General features: G+C 40.8%; 1 protein-coding gene across 4 annotated transcripts in view; it reads left to right on the forward strand.

Moving 5' to 3' along the window:
• Positions 1–22,525, forward strand: part of Sclt1 (sodium channel and clathrin linker 1) — a 176,388-nt gene that overhangs the window by 50,996 nt on the left and 102,867 nt on the right. For all 4 annotated transcript variants that reach the window (XR_006855097.2, XM_046459634.2, XM_046459633.2 and 1 more), the window contains exons 7-8: positions 11,690–11,812; positions 13,606–13,671. Coding sequence is in view for 3 of the 4 variants with exons in the window: in XM_046459634.2 (XP_046315590.1) it covers positions 11,690–11,812; positions 13,606–13,671 (189 nt within the window). In the remaining variant the exon portion in view is untranslated. The remainder of the gene's footprint in view (positions 1–11,689; positions 11,813–13,605; positions 13,672–22,525) is intronic.

Genomic DNA, 22,525 nt, shown 5'->3' on the forward strand with positions numbered 1-22,525 from the left:
TCTTACCAAATATTAAATCTATCCTTCAAAAGCTGTGGCACAGTGTGTACTTCTTACTACTTCAGAAGTATTAAGAAACCCATTAAACAGAATTGTCAAAGTGTCACTTATGCTTATTACTTATAGAGGACCTATTTTTGCACTTATTTATGAAAGTCTTATAAAACACAAACAATTGCATTTTTATCCATTACTAATTGAAAGAACTTGTGTCATGTATCAAAATTACATGAACCCAAACTAATCAGATAAAAATTAAATATAATTTAAAGTCAAATATTGGGAGAAAAAAAGAATTCTTAGTAACATTATACTTCATCAAAGTACAGCCAGCCCTTTGTATCTTTGTATTATATATCAGTGAAGCAACTATGGATCAAAAATAGCTGGAAAAGCTGGGTGCAGTGGTGCACACCTTTAATCCCAGCAGCTTGGGGGAGGCTGAGACAAGAGGATCCTGAGAGTTCTAAGCCAGCCTCAGCACTGCTGAGGCGCTAAGCAACTGAGTGAGACCCTGTCTCTAAATAAAATACAAAATAGGGCTGGGGATGTGACTCAGTGGTCGAGTGTGGCCAAGTTCAATCCTTGGTACTCCTCCCCCTGCCCCCCAAAAAATAGCTGGGAAATTTTTTTTTTCTGTACTGAACATATACAGACTTTTGTGTTATTTATTGCCTAAGCAATATGTCATCAAAGTATGTAACATTTATATTGTATTAGGTGAACTGCAGATAATTTAAAGTATACAAGGTGATACACTTAAGTTATATACAATTATATATACACTTAGGTTATATACAAAAGATAATTTAAAGTATACAAGGTGATACACTTAGGTTATATACAATTACTAAGACATTTTACGTAAGGGACTGTCATACACAGGTTTTGGTATCTGGGGAGGCAGCAGTGGGGTGAGGCCCTGGAACAGGCACCCTGTGGATACAAAGGGAGGACTGTAACAAGCACGCCATGGTGGACTGCCAGTCTAAACATCTTCATTCATTCCATGCATATTTATAGCTCCCTGTCCCATGGCAGACAGACCTGCTGAGCCAGGTACTGGCAATGCAATAGGGAGTGCTGGTTCCTGCTCTGGGTGCACACAGACTTAGAAGCTAAGTTATGGCAAGATGGTGGGTGCTGATTCTAGTCACATTGGTTCCATTTTACTTTCACACACTGTGATCTTGGGAAACTGTGTGTGTCTCACCTTCCTCATTTATATATGGAGATTATAATAATTTTTATCTTATGGGGTTCTTATGGCAATTAGGTTTTTAAAAATTCCCATAAAGCACTTTATAATGCTGAGCATATATGTAGTTAATTAATTTACTGTATTTTTATTATTACTGAGCATCAAGATAGACAAATAAGAATTAAAATTATGTGCAAAAGATATAGTGTAGAGCAAATATATTGCCTTAGAAGCTGATAGCAAAAATACAGTATTAAGTAACTTACTTAATATTTTTAGTTTCGAGTATGTTGTTTTGTTACAGTAGTGTGATTTTAAAAAATCTTTGTGGAAGGCAACTTGACACTAAGAACTTCAGAAATGTTTGTATCCTTTGACCAAGTAATTAATTAAATAATGATATCAAGTAGATTCTAGGAATCTCTCCTGAAGAGTTACATGTGAAAACATATAAATAAATGTGTTTATATAATATTTCTAACAGTGAAAATTTGGAAATAGTTTAAAAATCTAAGATGTGAAATTAGTTAAATTGTGGTTGGTCCAAATGATAAATTCATACTATTTAAAAAAAATAATATATTAGTTTTAGGGTTTTGTTTTGTTTTTGTTTCGTACCAGGGATTGAACCCAGGGGCACTTAACCACTGAGTCATATTACCAGTCCTTTGTTGTATTTTATTTTGAGAGAGTCTCATTGAGTTGCTGAGGCTGGTTTTGAACTTACAATCCTCCTGCCTCACTCTCCTGAGCTACTGGGATTACAGGCATGTGCCACCACACCCTCTTAAAAAATAACATATTAGTATATAATGTGGTACTCAAGATTTAGTTTAGTATCCACCATGATCATCTGAGAGGTTGCTGAAACAGATTACTACTCTCCTAGCCACACTCAAGTTTGTGACCCACAATATCTGAGATATCAATAGTTTGCATTTCTAACAGTTCTGAGATGAGGCTGGTGATGTAGTCTTTTTTTTACAAAATATTTATTCTTAAATTTTAGGTGGACATGATATCTTTATTTTTTTTTTTACACTTATGTGGTGCTGAGGATCGAACCCAGTGCCTCATGCATGCTAGGTGAGCACTCTACCACTGAGCCACAACCCCAGCCTGCCTCCATGTTAGTCTTTTGAGAACCCACTAATTCTAGGAGAGTATGGGTTTTGTAACTACTAATGCAAGTGATGCTTGTCATCAGGCAGATTGGGGAAAAAAATAGAACCTTTTGAAATATGAGACATTTCTATGACTTGAGTCATTAAGAAAATGAAATGAAAACTAAGTCTTACGGAAATGAAGAGAATTGTCTGGGATTATTCAGCCGAAATTTTTAAGGTATCATAGGTGAACTGCAGATAATTTAAAGATTTCAACCCAAGTCTTCGGGCTTCAGATTCTGTGTAGGTCTACACTTTTTAAAACTATGGTAATATTTAGGCAAAACCAATCTATGGCATTAGAAGACAGACCACGGTTTTTTGGTGGGATTCCTGACTTTCAGGTGATGGTAATAATGCTCACTCTCTCAAACTGAATGCTGATTCTATGACTGTGTTCACTATGAAAGTTCATGATTTCCAACTTTTCTGAATGCACGTTATACTTCACTAATTGTTTTGTAGAAACTCAGAAACCTATATTTACTCACTGTGTTCTTTTTAAAAATGCATACTGTTCCCTTTCACCTTCTTACTGAAGCTAAGAGGGTGGATTTGCTCTGACCTGGTATTTGAAAGGTTGGACTTATGGACAAAGCGATGAAGATTTCTTCCAGAAACTCAGTCAACAACTTGCTGAGGGACCTTAGGAAAGTTACCTGAACCTTGGTTTCTACTTCTATGTAGACAGTAATGGCCTCTACCTAATAGAGTAGCATTCCTCAACCTTTTAGGTTCCAGGATCCTTCTTCAGAACACTTAAAAATTATTTAGAACCTTAAAGACCCTTTTGTTTTTGTTTTGTGTTTTATATATCGATCAATATCAATTGTATTACAAATTAAAACCTACTTTAGAATTTCTAAGGTTTATTCTTTCTGTGAAACAACTAACAGTTTTCTTTTTATAAGTTAATTTTTTTCTTTGTTAACTTTTTTCCTTCTTTTTCTTTATTTTCTTCTCATTACTATTGTGTTGTTCTTGTTGTTGTTGTTGTTTTAAGAGGGGTCTTGCTGTGTTGCCCAAGCTGGTCTCAAACTCATGAGTTTAAGTAAGCCTCCTGTAGAATAGTTTTAGTCTTTCTCTCTGATAAGGCTGTGAAATGTGAGTACAAAGATAATTTCAGAGAAAGAAAATTTTTATCTTTGGGGTTATTACCTAAATTATTGTTAATACAATTTTTTTTTTTAATTTTTTATTGTGGGTTGTTCAAAACATTACAAATTTCTTGACATATCATATTCCACACTTTGATTCAAGTGGGTTATGAACTCCCACCTTCACCCCATACACAGATTGCAGATTCACATCAGTTACACATCCATTGATTTACAAATTGCCATACTAGTGTCTGTTGTGCTCCGCTGCCTTTCCCATCCTCCACCCTCCCCCCTCCCCACCTCTCCCCTCCCCTCCCCTCCTCTCTCTCTACCCCCTCCACTGTATAACCCTGAGGGTCTCCTTCCATTACCGTGCAATTTCCCTTCTCTCTCCCTTTCCCTCCCATCTCTCATCCCTGTTAAATGTTAATCTTCTTCTCCTGCTCTTCGTCCCTACTCTGTTCTTAGTTACTCTCCTTATATCAAAGAAGACATTTGGCATTTGTTTTTTAGGGATTGGCTAGCTTCACTTAGCATAATCTGCTCTAATGCCATCCATTTCCCTGTAAATTCTATGATTTTGTCATTTTTTAATGCAGAGTAATACTCCATTGTGTATAAATGCCACATTTTTTTTATCCATTCGTCTATTGAAGGGCATCTAGGTTGGTTCCACAGTCTTGCTATTGTGAACTGTGCTGCTATGAACATCGATGTAGCAGTGTCCCTGTAGCATGCTCTTTTTAGGTCTTTAGGGAATAGACCAAGAAGGGGAATAGCTGGGTCAAATGGTGGCTCCATTCCCAGCTTTCCAAGAAATCTCCATACTGCTTTCCAAATTGGCTGCACCAATCTGCAGTCCCACCAGCAATGTACAAGTGTACCCTTTTCCCCACATCCTCGCCAGCACTTGTTGTTGTTTGACTTCCTAATGGCTGCCAATCTTACTGGAGTGAGATGGTATCTTAGGGTGGTTTTGATTTGCATTTCTCTGACAGCTAGAGATGTTGAGCATTTTTTCATGTACTTGTTGATTGACTGTATGTCCTCCTCTGAGAAGTGTCTGTTCAGGTCCTTGGCCCATTTGTTGATTGGGTTGTTTGTTCTCTTATTGTCTAATTTTTGGAGTTCTTTGTATACTCTGGATATTAGGGCTCTATCTGAAGTGTGAGGAGTAAAGATTTGTTCCCAGGGTGTAGGCTCCCTATTTACCTCTCTTATTGTTTCTTTTGCTGAGAAAAAACTTTTTAGTTTGAGTAAGTCCCATTTGTTGATTCTAGTTATTAACTTTTGTGCTATGGGTGTCCTATTGAGGAATTTGGAGCCCGACCCCACCGAATGTAGATCGTAGCCAACTTTTTCTTCTATCAGACGGCGTGTCTCTGATTTGATATCAAGCTCCTTGATCCAATTTGAATTCACTGTTGTGCATGGCGAGAGAAAGGGATTCAGTTTCATTTTGTTGCATATGGATTTCCAGTTTTCCCAGCACCATTTGTTGAAGATGCTATCCTTCCTCCATTGCATGCTTTTAGCCCCTTTATCAAATATAAGATAGTTGTAGTTTTGTGGATTGGTTTCTGTGTCCTCTATTCTGTACCATTGGTCCACCCGCCTGTTTTGGTACCAGTACCATGCTGTTTTTGTTACTATTGCTCTGTAGTATAGTTTGAAGTCTGGTATCGCTATACCGCCTGATTCACACTTCCTGCTTAGCATTGTTTTTGCTATTCTGGGTCTTTTATTTTTCCATATGAATTTCATGATTGCTTTCTCTATTTCTACAAGAAATGCCGTTGGGATTTTGATTGGCATTGCATTAAACCTATAGAGAACTTTTGGTAATATCGCCATTTTGATGATGTTAGTTCTGCCTATCCATGAACAGGGTATATTTTTCCATCTTCTAAGATCTTCTTCTATTTCTCTCTTTAGGGTTCTGTAGTTTTCATTGTATAAGTCTTTCACCTCTTTTGTTAGGTTGATTCCCAAGTATTTTATTTTTTTTGAAGATATTTTGAATGGAGTGGTTGTCCTCATTTCCATTTCAGAGGATTTGTCGCTGATATACAGGAATGCCTTTGATTTATGCGTGTTGATTTTATATCCTGCCACTTTGCTGAATTCATTTATTAGCTCTAATAGTTTCTTTGTAGAGCCTTTTGGGTCTGCTAGGTATAGAATCATATCATCTGCAAATAGTGATAATTTAAGTTCTTCTTTTCCTATTTTTATGCCTTTAATTTCTTTCGTCTGTCTAATTGCTCTGGCCAGTGTTTCGAGAACTATGTTGAACAGAAGTGGAGAGAGAGGGCATCCCTGTCTTGTTCCAGATTTTAGAGGGAATGCCTTCAGTTTTTCTCCATTCAGAATGATGCTAGCCTGAGGCTTAGCATAGATTGCTTTTACAATATTGAGGTATGTTCCTGTTATCCCTAGTTTTTCTAGAGTTTTGAACATAAAGGGATGCTGTACTTTGTCGAATGCTTTTTCCGCATCTATCGAGATGATCATATGGTTCTTATTTTTAAGTCTATTGATGTGGTGAATAACATTTATTGATTTCCGTATATTGAACCAGCCTTGCATCCCAGGGATGAATCCTACTTGATCATGGTGTACAATTTTTTTGATATGTTTTTGTATCCGATTCGCCAGAATTTTATTGAGGATTTTTGCATCTAGGTTCATTAGAGATATTGGTCTGTAGTTTTCTTTCTTTGAAGTGTCTTTGTCTGGTTTAGGTATCAGGGTGATGTTGGCCTCATAGAATGAATTTGGAAGTTCTCCCTCCTTTTCTATTTCCTGAAGTAGCTTGAAAAGTATTGGTATTAGTTCTTCTTTAAAGGTTTTGTAAAATTCTGCTGTATACCCATCCGGTCCTGGGCTTTTCTTAGTTGGTAGTCTTTTGATGGTTTCTTCTATTTCCTCAATTGATATTGGTCTGTTTAGGTTTTCTATATCCTCCTGACTCAATCTGGGCAGATCATATGACTTAAGAAATTTATCTATGCCTTCACTATCTTCTAATTTATTGGAGTATAAGGATTCAAAATAGTTTTTGATTATCTTCTGTATTTCTGAAGTGTCTGTTGTGATATTGCCTTTTTCATCCCGTATGCTAGTAATTTGAGTTCTCTCTCTTCTTCTCTTCGCTAGCATCACTAAGGGTCTGTCGATTTTGTTTATTTTTTCAAAGAACCAACTTTTAGTTTTGTCAATTTTTTCAATTGTTTCTTTTGTTTCGATTTCATTAATTTCAGCTCTGATTTTAATTATTTCTTGCCTTCTACTTCTTTTGCTGTTGTTTTGCTCTTCTTTTTCTAGGATTTTGAGATGAAGTATGAGATCATTTATTTGTTGGTTTTTTCTTTTTTTAAGGAATGAACTCCAAGCAATGAATTTTCCTCTTAGAACTGCTTTCAATGTGTCCCATAGATTCCGATATGTTGTGTCTGTGTTTTCATTTATCTCTAAGAATTTTTTAATTTCCTCCTTGATGTCTTCTATAACCCATTGATCATTCAGTAACCTATTGTTCATTCTCCAATTGATGTATGCTTTTTCCTTCCTTCTTTTATCGTTGATTTTCAGTTTCATTCCATTATGATCAGATAAGATGCATGGTATTATCTCTACTCCTTTATATTGTCTAAGAGTTGCCCTGTGACATAATATATGATCTATTTTTGAGAAGGATCCATGTGCTGAGAAAAAAGTGTAACTGCTTGATGTTGGGTGGTATACTCTATATATGTCAATTAGGTCTAGGTTATTAATAGTGTTATTGAGTTCTATAGTTTCCTTATTCAACTTTTGTTTGGAAGATCTGTCCAGTGGCAAGAGAGGTGTGTTGAAGTCTCCCATGATTATGGTGTGGTGGTCTATTAGACTCTTGAACTTGAGAAGAGTTTGTTTGACGAACATAGCTGCACCATTGTTTGGGGCATAAATATTTATGATTGTTATGTCTTGTTGGTGTATGGTTCCCTTGAGCAGTATGTAGTGTCCCTCTTTATCCCTTTTGATTAACTTTGGCTTGAAATCTATTTTATTTGATATGAGTATGGACACTCCTGCTTGTTTCCGAAGTCCATATGAGTGATATGATTTTTCCCAACCTTTCACCTTCAGCCTATGTATGTCTTTTCCTATCAAATGCGTCTCCTGTAGGCAGCATATTGTTGGGTCTTGTTTTGTGATCCATTCTACTAGCCTGTGTCTCTTAATTGGTGAGTTTAAGCCATTAACATTTAGGGTTATTATTGAGATATGGGTTGTTCTTCCAGCCATATTTGTTTATTTCTGTTACTAAACATGGTTTGTTTTCCTCTTTGATTATTCCCCCCCACGTTAACTGTCCTACCTCCCACTGTTGGTTTTCATTGTTATTTTCCATTTCCTCTTCCTGTAATGCTTTGGCGAGGATGTTTTGAAGAGATGGTTTTCTAGCTGCGAATTCTTTAAACTTTTGTTTATCGTGGAAGGTTTTAATTTCATCCTCCATCCTGAAGCTTAATTTCGCTGGATACACAATTCTTGGTTGGAACCCATTTTCTTTCAGTGTTTGAAATATGTTATTCCAGGATCTTCTAGCTTTCAGAGTCTGTGTTGAAAGATCAGCTGTTATCCTGATTGGCTTACCCCTAAATGTAATCTGCTTCCTTTCTCTTGTAGCTTTTAAAATTCTCTCCTTATTCTGTATGTTGGGCATCTTCATTATAATGTGTCTAGGTGTGGATCTCTTATGATTTTGCACATTCGGCGTCCTGTAGGCTTCTAGGATTTGGGATTCTGTCTCATTCTTCAAGTCTGGGAAGTTTTCTTGTATTATTTCATTGAATAGACTGCTCATTCCTTTGGTTTGGAGCTCTGTACCTTCCTGTATCCCAATGACTCTTAAGTTTGGTCTCTTAATGTTATCCCATATTTCTTGGATGTTCTGCTCATGGTTTCTTAACAGTCTTCCTGAGCTGTCTATGTTCTTTTCCAGTTGAAATACTTTGTCTTCATTGTCTGATGTTCTATTTCTAAGTGTTCTACTCTGCTGATAGTATTCTGCATTGAGTTTTTAAGTTGGTTTATTGCTTCCTGCATTTCTAGGATTTCTGATTGCTTGTTTTTTATAACCTCTATCTCCCTGTATAGTTGATCCTTTGCTTCCTGGATTTGTTTGCGTAATTCGTTCTCGAAGTGATCTTTCATTGTCTGATTTTGCTGTTTAATGTCTTCCTTGATACTCCAGATAATCTGAAGCATGTATATCCTGAATTCTTTATCTGACATTCCATCTGCTACAGCTGTTACCTCTTCTAAAGTTGCGTTGACCTGCATTGCTTGTGGTCCTTTCTTTCCTTGTCTTTTCATACTGCTTGCGTATCTTTCCTGCAGGTGCGGGCGGCGGCTCTGCTCTCTCCTTATTCCAATTGGGGTGTCGTGGCTACCACGCCAGCAGGTCACTGGGCCTGTTCTGGGAGCTGGTGGCGGCTCTGTTCTGCCCCTACTCCAGTTGGGGTGACGAGTGTACCACGCCGGCAGGCCACCGGGCCTGATCCGCCGGTCGGTTGCAGGTTTGCCTACCCTGCAGGCGCGGGCGGCAGCTCTACTCTGCCCCTACTCCAAATGGGGTGACGTGTCTGTCGTACCGGCAGGCCACTGGGCCTGTCCCGCTGGTCGGTCGCAGATCTGCCCACCTTTCGGGCACGGGTGGAGGCTCTGCTCTGCCCCTACTCCAATTGGGGTGTCGTGACTACCCCGCCTGCAGGACGCTGGGCCTGTTCCTGGCAAGGGAGGCGACTCTGCTCTGTCACTACTCCAATTAGGGTGGTGTTTGTACCACGCCGGCAGGCTCCTGGGCCTGATCCGCCGGTCTGTTGTAGGTCTGCCTACCTTGAAGGCGCAGGCGGCGGATATGCCCTGCCCCTCCTACCACGCCTGCGGACCCCTGGGCCTGATCTGCAGGTTGATCACTGGTCTGCTCACCCTGCGGGCACGGGTGGCGGTTCCGCTCCGCCCCCACTCCAATTGGGGTCACGTGACCACCACACCGGCAGGGCCTGATCCGGGCATGGGAGAAGGATCTGCTCTGCCCCTACTCGAGTTGGGGTGACGTGTGTACCACACTGGCAGGCCACTGGGCCTGACCCGCCAGGCTGTCACAGGTCTGTTTACCTTGCAAGCGCGAACGGCGGCTCTGCCTTGCCCCTCCTACCCTGCCCATGTACTACTGGGTCGTGGGTCTGCCCACCTGGCGGGTGTGGGTGGCGGCTCCGCTCCGCCCCCTCTCCAATTGGGGTCACGCAGTCACCACGCTGGCGAGCCGCTGGGCCTGCTCCGGGTTCTTGCGGCGGCCCGGCTCCTTCCCTCTGGCTCAAGGACAAATTGAGGAGACTCGGGTGACTGAGCCTCACCCTCCTTACCAGGAGACCAACTGTTTATGTCACCGCTGGTATTGATGAAGATCTCTCCTCCACCGCTTTCTGCTGACATCAGATCTCTGCCATGTTGGTATCCCATGCGAATGGCAGCACTTCGTTCCCCCTGCCGGGCAACCCAAGCAACGGGTGAGTCCTGACCGGCCCTCAGCAGGACCCGGACCGAGACACAGTTTCCGCGGGCTCCTAGCCCCGGTCCAGGGAAGTTCCGGGAGCCGGAACTCGGCCGCTCCGTGCTCGGTGTAAGCTCCTATAAGTGTAAGCTCTAAGAAGCAGCCCCCGCGGGCTCAGTTCCGGGAGCCGGAATTCGGCCGCTTAGTGCTTGGTGTTTGCTCTGATAGTAGCAGGGTCCAAGAAGCAGCCTCCGCAGGCTCCGCAGCCCTGAGCCAGGGCGGTTCCGGGACGGTTCCGGGAGCCGGAACTCGGCCGCCCCGCGCTCGGTGTTCACTCCGATAAGATCAGATTTTAAGAAGCCCCCAGGCGCTGAACCCTAGCAATCTGTCTGCAAGCCGCAGGCGAATTGCAGCCTGAAATTACCTGTTCTATGGCTGAATGAGCTGCGGTCAGTCGAAAACAGGTGTGGTGACGTCAGTTTACCAACATGGTGGCTGCTGGCCTCCTCTGTGGTCTGACCCGTGTGGAGATCCGAGATGGACCGCTTCCTTCCCCCGTCTCGAACCCAGAATTCAGCCCTGAGTGCGGTGCTTGCGCGGCTGGCAGAAACTGCAGCACTGTAACCCTGCGTCTCTATCCCAGCTCGCGTTGCAGACTCTAGCCGCGGGGCGATTTGCTGAATAAGCAGTTTTACCCTCCGTGCGACAAACCTCTCGCGTTTGAGTCCCCGTAGCCGATCCGCGTGCGATGGAAATCCTTCCTCCAGGTTCCGGCGCACCCCACTATTGCTGGAAATTCCTAACAAGATATCCTTTAGCCGTCCTGACTTGTCATACTCCCACACAGTGAAGCAGCACACGGGGGTAATGCACTCCCCTCGCCGCCATCTTCCTTCCCCCTGGCTTTGAACTCTTGATCCTCCTGTCTCAGCTTCCCAAATCGCTGAGATTACAGGTCTGTGCCATTGCTCTGCATCTTTTGAATTTCATCTTCATCCACTTTCTGCTTCTTCTCTTTCTTTTCTTTGGTATCTATTTTCAATTTTTTGGCTGTAGGAGTAAGTAATGATGAGTCTTCCCTTTCAACTGCTGTTAAATCTGAAATGTCCTGACTCTTCAGCTCGCCTTCTTCGGCTGCGGCTTCTTTCAAGTCCGCATCTCCGTCTCCATCCGTTTCCTCTGGGTTCCGTCGTTGTCGGTAGTCCCGGGGACACCGGGAGGAACGGTCGTCTCCGTTAATACAATTTTAAAACATCAAAAATTATAACTTGGATTGGAGATGATGTTGCTGAGAGGTAGAGTACTTGCTACTTTGTGAGAGGGCCTGGGTTTGATCCCTCAGACTATAAAGGAAAATATGTATATAATACAACTGTGATATAGTCATGTACTACAGAATGACATTCAGTCTATGATGGACTGCATGTCCAATCATGGTCCCACAAGATTTCATCACCTCCTCACCAAGTAGCCATTTGTGTAAATATATGATGTTCACCAATGGCAAAATTGAGTTTCTCAGAACCTATTCCTGTCATTAAGCCATGCGTGTCTTTACCTCTTCATGCAAGTTCTATTTTCAGTCTCTAACTTGATAAGAACTCATTTGTGAAATGATCTATTTGCACTATACAGTAAATAATCTGCTAATAATTTAATGAATTTTTCCCCATAGGAAAAAATTCAGGCTATAGAACTCTGGCAGACTGTTGCCCAGGAATTGGACAGACTGCAGAAAATTTACCAGGAGCACATGACCAAGGCCCAGATTCAAGTATTTGAAAGCCAAAAGCAAAAGGTAGTCTTAGATTTCATGATTTCCTTGTGTATCTATAAGAAATTGCATTCTGAAGAAACTGCATTAGAGAGGAGTACCAAAGTCTTTACTGTGATTTTATGTTAACAATAAATGGATCTCTGCTGCTCAGAAATCCCTTAAACAGATAAGATAATTAAAGCACTGCCCCAGTGCACATTTGCTTTTATAATGGGATTAGCAATAAAAGCTGTATTTAGTTCTAAGAAGCAGCTATTAGATTATTTTATATAAATAGAACTCTGAAGCTTTCTTTGCTTGATTTCCTACCTAATTTGAAACAAAACAGAACCATGCCTTAGGTTATGGTGACAGTGCTATGTAGAATAAAAATGTTTCTATCATTAAATGTGGCCTATTAAAAGTAGATGTCAAGTTTATCTACCATAAATTAATCAAAATCATATAATACAAAGAGATCTTAATAGTTATTAAGATAACTGTTTTAACTTTTCCTATCAAAAGCGAAGTCATTTTACATTCTTTCAAAGAGTACAGCTAGATTTTGCTTTACCTCTATCACAAGAACTTGCTGCCTCAGGAGACCATTCCACTGGAAAATCTGCCTTCTTTAATCCTTTGTTGGTTTTTTGACTGCCAAGTACATTGAACACTATGGACAAATTCTAATTCTAACCTCTTTTCTGTGTATCTTGAAAAGCAGTTATTTAGGTTGGTTCTCATACTTTTTTAAACTCACATTATAGACTTTCTTAATTTTAATTTATGGATATTTCAATAATAATAATTATAGTTAATTCCTACCTGAAGAAGTCATATAACAATGCTCACATGATGCTTTACAGTTTAAAAAATGACTTTTTCTATACATGCCCTGGTTTTAAAAAACCCACATGTAATTTGAGCCATAACTTTTACCTTTCAGGTCTAGAAACCATTTTTTTTTTTTTTTTGGTACCACTCCCCAGACTGTGTTGTATTTTATTTAGAGACAGGGTCTCCCTGAGTTACTTAGCACCTTGCTGTTCCTGAGGCTGGCTTAGGACTCATGATCCTCCTACCTCAGCCTCCCGAGCTGCTGAGATTACAGAAGTGTGCCACTGTGCCTGGCTAGAAACCATTTTTTAATAAAAGTAAATTCTTGAGGATTGTTGCCTCATTTAGGTCAGGGAAACCCATGAAGTTTTTGGGGTTTTTTTGGTTTTTCACCTGAATAAGATCATTCTTATACTATACCTATGCACTAAGATTTTTTTAAAATATGTGACTTTTTAAATAACACTTAATCTTTATTTCCCTGCTTGCCTATTGATTTGGTTCTGTCTTCCCACTTATTAACAGCCTCTCCCAACTTTGTGTTACCTACACAAATAGTGTTTAATAGGATCATAACAGCTAATCAAACAACTTTATACGTGTAGAACATGAGAATTTTTAAAAAAGCATTGGGCAGTAATTCCTCTGCTGTGGTTTCTTTTGTAGATTTTTTAAATAGTTTTGAATGTGGTTTTTCAATACTTGACAGGGTTTCTCTAGCATTTGGAATTTATGTCTTTAAGTTTTAAAATAGTATTTACTAATGGATTGATTTCTAGAAATAATGATTTTTATATGAAACATAAATAGCTACATTAGTATCAACATTGTTTCCTTATTATTTAGTCATTTAAATTTTTTATTTCTTTGAATATTCACACAATAATAGAAGAAACACTAAATTTATGCATAATGACTTTAGATTTAATTTTAGTTTTATTTCAAATATGGGTTGCAAAGAAAATGTTATTCATATTCTCTTCCTACCTTCCCACTAGGATCAGCTGACCAGATTTCAACAGCTAACTACGCAACTCAATGTTGGTAAAGAGAGTGCAGAAATGGTAAGTGAAAGATCCATTTTACTGTACTTGTTGATATAAACTAGAAATTGTCATGTAAATATTCATATTTATTTATGCTGATTTAAATAAAAAACCACAAAACATTCATGACATTAAATAGGTAGACAGTATTTTTTTTATCTTTCTCTTATACTTTCAATCATATGACATAGTTCACAGTATCTGAAATATTCCTAATCTGAAGACCCTCTTAGTGTCCTTGGTAAGATCTCCTAAGATTAGTAATCTAGACCTGAACTTTCATGAGTAGACTGTATACTTTATGCATTGTAGTGCATCTAACACCAGGTATATGACAAGGAGAGTACACTTCTTTGTTGAATGAATGAATTGCTCATTTTCTTCAAAAAAATAGGAAACCAAGAACCATGTGTCAATTAATTATCAGTACTAACTTGGATATACCTAAGTTTCCCTGCAGTCTCCTACAACAAATATAAATAGTTCTTCCAGTTGCATTCTTTACCTTTTTGTTGTCCTACTTGCCTTTTGTTTTCTTTTCTTCTCAGAATTTTACTTGTCTCTATTGTTGAGTAATAGAATAATGACATGCCAGGTCATCTCGCTCCTTCCTTTCTTCACTCTTGCTTATTTACTTTGCTGATTCTTGTTAGTATTCAATAAAAATGTCCTTGTTTAAGAGTAGAGTTGCATCATCAAAAGTAAGTTATCCAGTTTTATTCTACTTTAAAATTTTTTCTCCTTGAAACATATAAAATTTATTCAACAAACATCTCCCTGTTCTACTTATACTAACATTAGAATTCTAGTCACTTAGAACTTTTAACAATATATGTCTAGAGTTTTAAAATGCTCATGATGTACTCTAAACAAAATGATTAGTGATTCTTGAAACTAAAAAGAGTATTTTTAAAAATATATTTCTGTAGGAAATTAATACTCTAACCTACTCACAATTATTTGTAATTTCTTTTGGTGTATCTCCTAGACTCATGGGAATTATATAATCCTTTGGTACCTTATATACCATACAGACCCTACTTTATTAGAAATAGCCCAAAATGATTTTGATGAAAGGAAGCCATGGAGAATGGGTGTTTGATTACAGATAAGGAATACCTAAAATCTAAGGCAGAAGAATTCATGGTGTCAGGCCAAAGCTCTGAGTAAATAAAGTGATAATGATAAAGGAGTGGCAAGATGGATAAAGGAAAGTGTTATAAAAACCAAAGTAGGGGCTGGTTGTAACCTCAGTGGTAAAGAATCTGCTTAGCATATGCAACTCCATGGGTCCAATCCTCAGGACTAAAACCAGAAAAAAAAGGAAAGAAAAACTTTTGTAGTTGGTTAAAATAAAGGAAAATGGTTGGGAAATTTTCAAATGAGTTTTTTTTAATATATATATATAAATGTCAAACAAGACTACTAAGTATAAAAGGAACAGCCTTAATTGCCCGTAAAGATGGTGCATATCCCAGAGAGCACTCAGAGCATAGTCAGAGGAGCCAGTTTGAGTCAAGATCAAATTTGAAGAAAATTTCCTCTAAAAAATCAAGCAGTTTAGGGGTTGGGGATATGGCTCAGTGGTGAAGTACTTGCCTACTATGTGTGAGGCCCTGAGTTTAATCCCCAGCACTGCCAATAAATAAATAAATATCAAGCCGTTTCCATTAAAAATTGTTTTCTGATTACATGAATAAACTCATTAAAAATGAGTAGGTTCCTAGAGATGTATAATGAATTAATGTGTGTGTAGTGAATAAAACTGGGGCAGCATGGCAGAGGAGGGAAAACTGGACCCTTCTTTCTCCCCACAAACACTGATTGAATAATTATTCATGGACAAATTTCTTTTGTGAGAAAACAGAAATTAATTCAAAGGCTCTTGCATCCCAGGAAAATGTGAAACCAAACTCCTGGACCACAGGAGGGGGATTTGGACTCTTACTGGAGACTCTGCTTCAAATGAAGCACCACTTTATCTAAAAAGGACCCCCTAACTCCTACCAGCATCCAGAGGAAGTAAGAGTTTGGTATGCACATTAAGAGCCCCAACTTTTCTGAAGGGGCTCCAGACAGCCTTTCATCCTCCCACCTTTGGAGCTCTAACAGATCCAGCAGTCTAGCTTCCCACAGGAGAATGCAGGCACTGACTGGGACTGACAAGTTTCCATGATCCTATTCCTTGCTCACTATAGAGCAAGTGAATGGAAAACCAGCTTTCAGCTTCCCCCTGAAGCAAGAAAGAGATTTGTGTGTCTAACTCCCCAGCTTCTCAAAGGTTTTCCAGAGAGCTAGTCTGTCTTGCCAGTCTTAGGCTCTGTTCAGTCCACCACAGTCTAGCCAAGCAAGGAAGAGTGGAGAAGGGGGCTTGGGATTTTATAGGTCATAGCTCTCTGCACACTCCCAGTTTAGCGTAGAGAAGGACAACAAAATCACAGCTGCCACCCACCATCTCCCTGGGAAGGAAAAGAATTGGTAAAGGCCTCCCAAATCTCTGGTTGACTGATTGGTGTGGTCTTCTATTATAAAAGGCAATTCTGTAAATACTATGAGGATTATCTGCTTTCTCTAAGACACAAACACCAAAATAGAGTCAGAAAAATAACCAACCAAAGATGTTTCAAATAAAGGAACAGATAAATCTCCAGAAATCAGTCTTGCTGAAAAAAGGTTGTGGTTTACCTGATAGAGGATTAAAAGTAACTCTTAAAGAGAACAAAGTATGAGCAATATGGGAATTTCAACAAAGAGAAAATATATAAAAATACTAAATAGAAATCAAAGAGCTAAAGAACACAGTACACTGAACTTGAAAACTTCACTTAAGTTTCCATAGAAGGCTAAGTCAAGAGGAAGAAGGAATGCGAGAACTGAAAAACAAATTAATGAAATCAAGAACAGCAACAACAACAACAAAAAGTGAAGAAAAATTTAAGGAATCCCATTAAGTAGACCAATATATACGTTATGGAAGTTCAAAAACAAGAAAAAAAAAAAGGACCAGAAAGTGATTCAAAGATACAGTGGCTGGAAACATCCCAAGTCATAATAAGGAAACAGATATTTATGTCCAACAAATCCAGGGGACACTACATAAGACAAATCCAAAGAAATTTACATCCAGACACATTATAGTCAAATTTTGAAAGCCAGCATATTTTGAAAGTTGCAAGAGAAAAGCAACTTAGCCATATAAGGGAACCCACAAAATAACAAATAGAAGATTTTTTAGCAGAAACCTTGCAGACCAGAAGGGAGTGGGATGATATTTTCAGAGTACTGAAAGAAGATCACTGCCAAACAATAATTCTATAGTCAGCTAAACTCTTCTTCAAAATGAAAGAGAAACAAAAAAAAAATCAGGGAGTTTATCACCACTAGATCCATCTTATTAAGAAATGGCAAAGGGAATTCTTTTAAGTTGAAAAGAAAGGATGTTAAACAGCTACACAATAACATAAGAAAGTGTGAAACGTGTTAGCAAAGGGATATAAAGAATACTGTTTAGTCGGGGAAGGAAGATGGCGGCGAGGGGAGTGCATTGCCCCCGTGTGCTGCTTCACTGTGTGGGAGTATGACAAGTCAGGACGGCTAAAGGATATCTTGCTAGGAATTTCCAGCAATAGTGGGGTGCTCCGGAACCTGGAGGAAGGATTTCCATCGCACGAGGATCAGCTACGGGGACTCAAACGCGAGAGGTTTGTCGCACGGAGGGTAACACTGCTTATTCAGCAAACCGCCCCGCGGCTAGAGTCTGCAGCGCGCGCTGGGAAACGAGGAGATAGCGACGCAGGGATACAGCGCTGCAGTTTCTGCCAGCCGTGCAAGCACCGTACTCAGGGCTGAATTCTGGGTTCGAGACGGGGGAAGGAAGCGGTCCATCTCGGTTCTCCACACCGGTCAGACCACAGAGGAGGCCAGCAGCCACCATGTTGGAAAGCTGACGTCACCATCCCTGTTTTCGACTGACCGCAGCTCATTCAGCCATAGAACAGGTAATTTCAGGCTGCCATTCGCCTGCGGCTTGCAGACAGATTGCTAGGGTTCAGTGCCTGGGTGCTTCTTAGAACCTGATCTTATCGGAGCGAACACCGAGCGCGGGGCGGCCGAGTTCCGGCTCCCGGAACCGTCCCGGAACCGCCCTGGCCCAGGGCTGCGGAGCCTGCGGAGGCTGCTTCTTGGACCCTGCTCCTATCAGAGCATACACCAAGCACTAAGCGGCCGAATTCCGGCTCCCGGAACTGAGCCCGCGGGGACTGCTTCTTGGAGCCTACTCTTATAGGAGCTTACACCGAGCACGGAGCGGCCAAGTTCCGGCTCCCGGAACTTCCCTGGCCTGGGGCTAGGAGCCCGCGGAAACTGCTTCTCGGTCCGGATCCTGCTGAGGGCTTGTCAGGACTCACCCGTTGCTTTGGTTGCCCGGCAAGGGGAACGAAATGCTGCCATTCGCATAGGATACCAACATGGCAGAGATCTGATGTCATCAGAAAGCAGCGGAGAAGAGAACTTCATCAATACCAGCGGCGACATAAACAGTTGGTCTCCTGGTAGGGGGGGGTGAGGCACAGACACCCGAGTCTCCTCAATTTGTCGTCGAGCCAGAGGGGAGGAGCCGGGTCGCCGCCAGCGCCCGGAGCAGGCCCAGCTGCTCGCCAGCGTGGTGACCGCGTGACCCCAATTGGAGAGGGGGCGGAGCGGAGCCGCCACCCGCACCCGCAAGGTGGGCAGACCCGCGACCCTGTGGTACATGGGCGTGGTAGGAGGGGCAGGGCAGAGCCGCCGTTCGCGCTTGCAAGGTAAACAGACCTGTGACAGCCTGGCGGGTCAGGCCCAGTGGCCTGCCAGTGTGGTACACACATCACCCCAACTGGAGTAGGGGCAGAGCAGATCCTTCTCCCACGCCCGGATCAGGCCCTGCCGGTGTGGTGGTCACGTGACCCCAATTGGAGTGGGGGCGGAGCGGAACTGCCACCCGTGCCCGCAGGGTGAGCAGACCTGTGACCAACCTGCAGATCAGGCCCAGGGGTCCGCAGGCATGGTAGGAGGGGCAGGGGAGATCCGCCGCTCACGCCTCCAAGGTAGGCAGACCTGCAACAGACCTGCGGATCAGGCCCAGGAGCCTGCCGGCGTGGTACAGACACCACCCTAATTGGAGTAGGGGCAGAGCAGAGTCGCCGCCCGTGCCAGGAACAGGCCCAGCGTCCTGCAGGCGGGGTAGTCACGACACCCCAATTGGAGTAGGGGCAGAGCAGAGCCTCTACCCATGCCCGAAAGGTGGGCAGATCTGCGACTGACCAGCGGGACAGGCCCAGTGGCCTGCCGGTACGACAGACACGTCACCCCATTTGGAGTAGGGGCAGAGTAGAGCCGCCGCCCGCGCCTGCAGGGTAGGCAAACCTGCAACCGACCGGCGGATCAGGCCCGGTGGCCTGCCGGCGTGGTACACTCGTCACCCCAATTGGAGTAGGGGCAGAACAGAGCCGCCTCCAGCGCCCAGAACAGGCCCAGTGACCTGCTGGCGTGGTAACCACGACACCCCAATTGGAATAAGGAGAGAGCAGAGCCGCCGCCCGCGCCTGCAGGAAAGATACGCAAGCAGTATGAAAAGACAAGGAAAGAAAGGACCACAAGCAATGCAGGTCAACGCAACTTTAGAAGAGGTAACAGCTGCAGCAGATGGAATGTCAGATAAAGAATTCAGGATATACATGCTTCAAATGATCTGGAGTATCAAGGAAGACATTAAACAGCAAAATCAGACAATGAAAGATCACTTCGACAATGAATTACGCAAACAAATCCAGGAAGCAAAGGATCAACTATACAGGGAGATAGAGGTTATAAAAAACAAACAAACAGAAATCCTAGAAATGCAGGAAGCAATAAACCAACTTAAAAACTCAATGGAGAATACTACCAGCAGAGTAGAACACTTAGAACATCAGACAATGAAGACAAAGTATTTCAACTGGAAAAGAACATAGACAGCTCAGCAAGACTATTAAGAAACCATGAGCAGAACATCCAAGAAATATGGGATAACATTAAGAGACCAAACTTAAGAGTCATTGGGATACAGGAAGGTACAGAGCTCCAAACCAAAGGAATGAGCAATCTATTCAATGAAATAATACGAGAAAACTTCCCAGACTTGAAGAATGATACAGAATCCCAAATCCTAGAAGCCTACAGGACGCTGAATGTGCAAAATCATAAGAGATCCACACCTAGACACATTATAATGAAGATGCCCAACATACAGAATAAGGAGAGAATTTTAAAAGCTACAAGAGAAAGGAAGCAGATTACATTTAGGGGTAAGCCAATCAGGATAACAGCTGATCTTTCAACACAGACTCTGAAAGCTAGAAGATCCTGGAATAACATATTTCAAACACTGAAAGAAAATGGGTTCCAACCAAGAATTGTGTATCCAGCGAAATTAAGCTTCAGGATGGAGGATGAAATTAAAACCTTCCACGATAAACAAAAGTTTAAAGAATTCGCAGCTAGAAAACCATCTCTTCAAAACATCCTCGCCAAAGCATTACAGGAAGAGGAAATGGAAAATAACAATGAAAACCAACAGTGGGAGGTAGGACAGTTAACGTGGGGGGGAATAATCAAAGAGGAAAACAAACCATGTTTAGTAACAGAAATAAACAAATATGGCTGGAAGAACAACCCATATCTCAATAATAACCCTAAATGTTAATGGCTTAAACTCACCAATTAAGAGACACAGGCTAGTAGAATGGATCACAAAACAAGACCCAACAATATGCTGCCTACAGGAGACGCATTTGATAGGAAAAGACATACATAGGCTGAAGGTGAAAGGTTGGGAAAAATCATATCACTCATATGGACTTCGGAAACAAGCAGGAGTGTCCATACTCATATCAAATAAAATAGATTTCAAGCCAAAGTTAATCAAAAGGGATAAAGAGGGACACTACATACTGCTTAAGGGAACCATACACCAACAAGACATAACAATCATAAATATTTATGCCCCAAACAATGGTGCAGCTATGTTCGTCAAACAAACTCTTCTCAAGTTCAAGAGTCTAATAGACCACCATACCATAATCATGGGAGACTTCAACACACCTCTCTCGCCACTGGACAGATCTTCCAAACAAAAGTTGAATAAGGAAACTATAGAACTCAATAACACTGTTAATAACCTAGACTTAATTGACATATATAGAATATACTACCCAACATCAAGCAGTTACACTTTTTTCTCAGCAGCACATGGATCCTTCTCAAAAATAGATCATATATTATGTCACAGGGCAACTCTTAGACAATATAAAGGAGTAGAGATAATACCATGCATCTTATCTGATCATAATGGAATGAAACTGAAAATCAACGATAAAAGAAGGAAGGAAAAAGCATACATCACTTGGAGAATGAAAAATAGGTTACTGAATGATCAATGGATTATAGAAGACATCAAGGAGGAAATTAAAAAATTCTTAGAGATAAATGAAAACACAGACACAACATATCGGAATCAATGGGACACATTGAAAGCAGTTCTAAGAGGAAAATTCATTGCTTGGAGTTCATTCCTTAAAAAAAGAAAAAACCAACAAATAAATGATCTCATACTTCATCTCAAAATCCTTGAAAAAGAAGAGCAAAACAACAGCAAAAGAAGTAGAAGGCAAGAAATAATTAAAATCAGAGCTGAAATTAATGAAATCGAAACAAAAGAAACAATTGAAAAAATTGACAAAACTAAAAGTTGGTTCTTTGAAAAAATAAACAAAATCGACAGACCCTTAGCGATGCTAGCGAAGAGAAGAAGAGAGAGAACTCAAATTACTAGCATACGGGATGAAAAAGGCAATATCACAACAGACACTTCAGAAATACAGAAGATAATCAAAAACTATTTTGAATCCTTATACTCCAATAAATTAGAAGATAGTGAAGGCATAGTTAAATTTCTTAAGTCATATGATCTGCCCAGGTTGAGTCAGGAGGATATAGAAAACCTAAACAGACCAATATCAATTGAGGAAATAGAAGAAACCATCAAAAGACTACCAACTAAGAAAAGCCCAGGACCGGATGGGTATACAGCAGAATTTTACAAAACCTTTAAAGAACTAATACCAATACTCTTCAAGCTACTTCAGGAAATAGAAAAGGAGGGAGAACTTCCAAATTCATTCTATGAGGCCAACATCACCCTGATACCTAAACCAGACAAAGACACTTCAAAGAAAGAAAACTACAGACCAATATCTCTAATGAACCTAGATGCAGAAATCCTCAATAAAATACTGGCAAATCGGATACAAAAACATATCAAACAAATTGTACACCATGATCAAGTAGGATTCATCCCTGGGATGCAAGGCTGGTTCAATATACGGAAATCAATAAATGTTATTCACCACATCAATAGACTTAAAAATAAGAACCATATGATCATCTCGATAGATGCGGAAAAAGCATTCGACAAAGTACAGCATCCCTTTATGTTCAAAACTCTAGAAAAACTAGGGATAACAGGAACATACCTCAATATTGTAAAAGCAATCTATGCTAAGCCTCAGGCTAGCATCATTCTGAATGGAGAAAAACTGAAGGCATTCCCTCTAAAATCTGGAACAAGACAGGGATGCCCTCTCTCTCCACTTCTGTTCAACATAGTTCTCGAAACACTGGCCAGAGCAATTAGACAGACGAAAGAAATTAAAGGCATAAAAATAGGAAAAGAAGAACTTAAATTATCACTATTTGCAGATGATATGATTCTATACCTAGCAGACCCAAAAGGCTCTACAAAGAAACTATTAGAGCTAATAAATGAATTCAGCAAAGTGGCAGGATATAAAATCAACAC

This window comes from Marmota monax, unplaced genomic scaffold (assembly GCF_021218885.2).
Source record: "Marmota monax isolate L192 unplaced genomic scaffold, Marmota_monax_Labrador192_F-V1.1 WCK01_AAM20220418_F8-fsc00039, whole genome shotgun sequence".
In the NCBI taxonomy this organism is placed as follows: Eukaryota; Metazoa; Chordata; class Mammalia; order Rodentia; family Sciuridae; genus Marmota; species Marmota monax.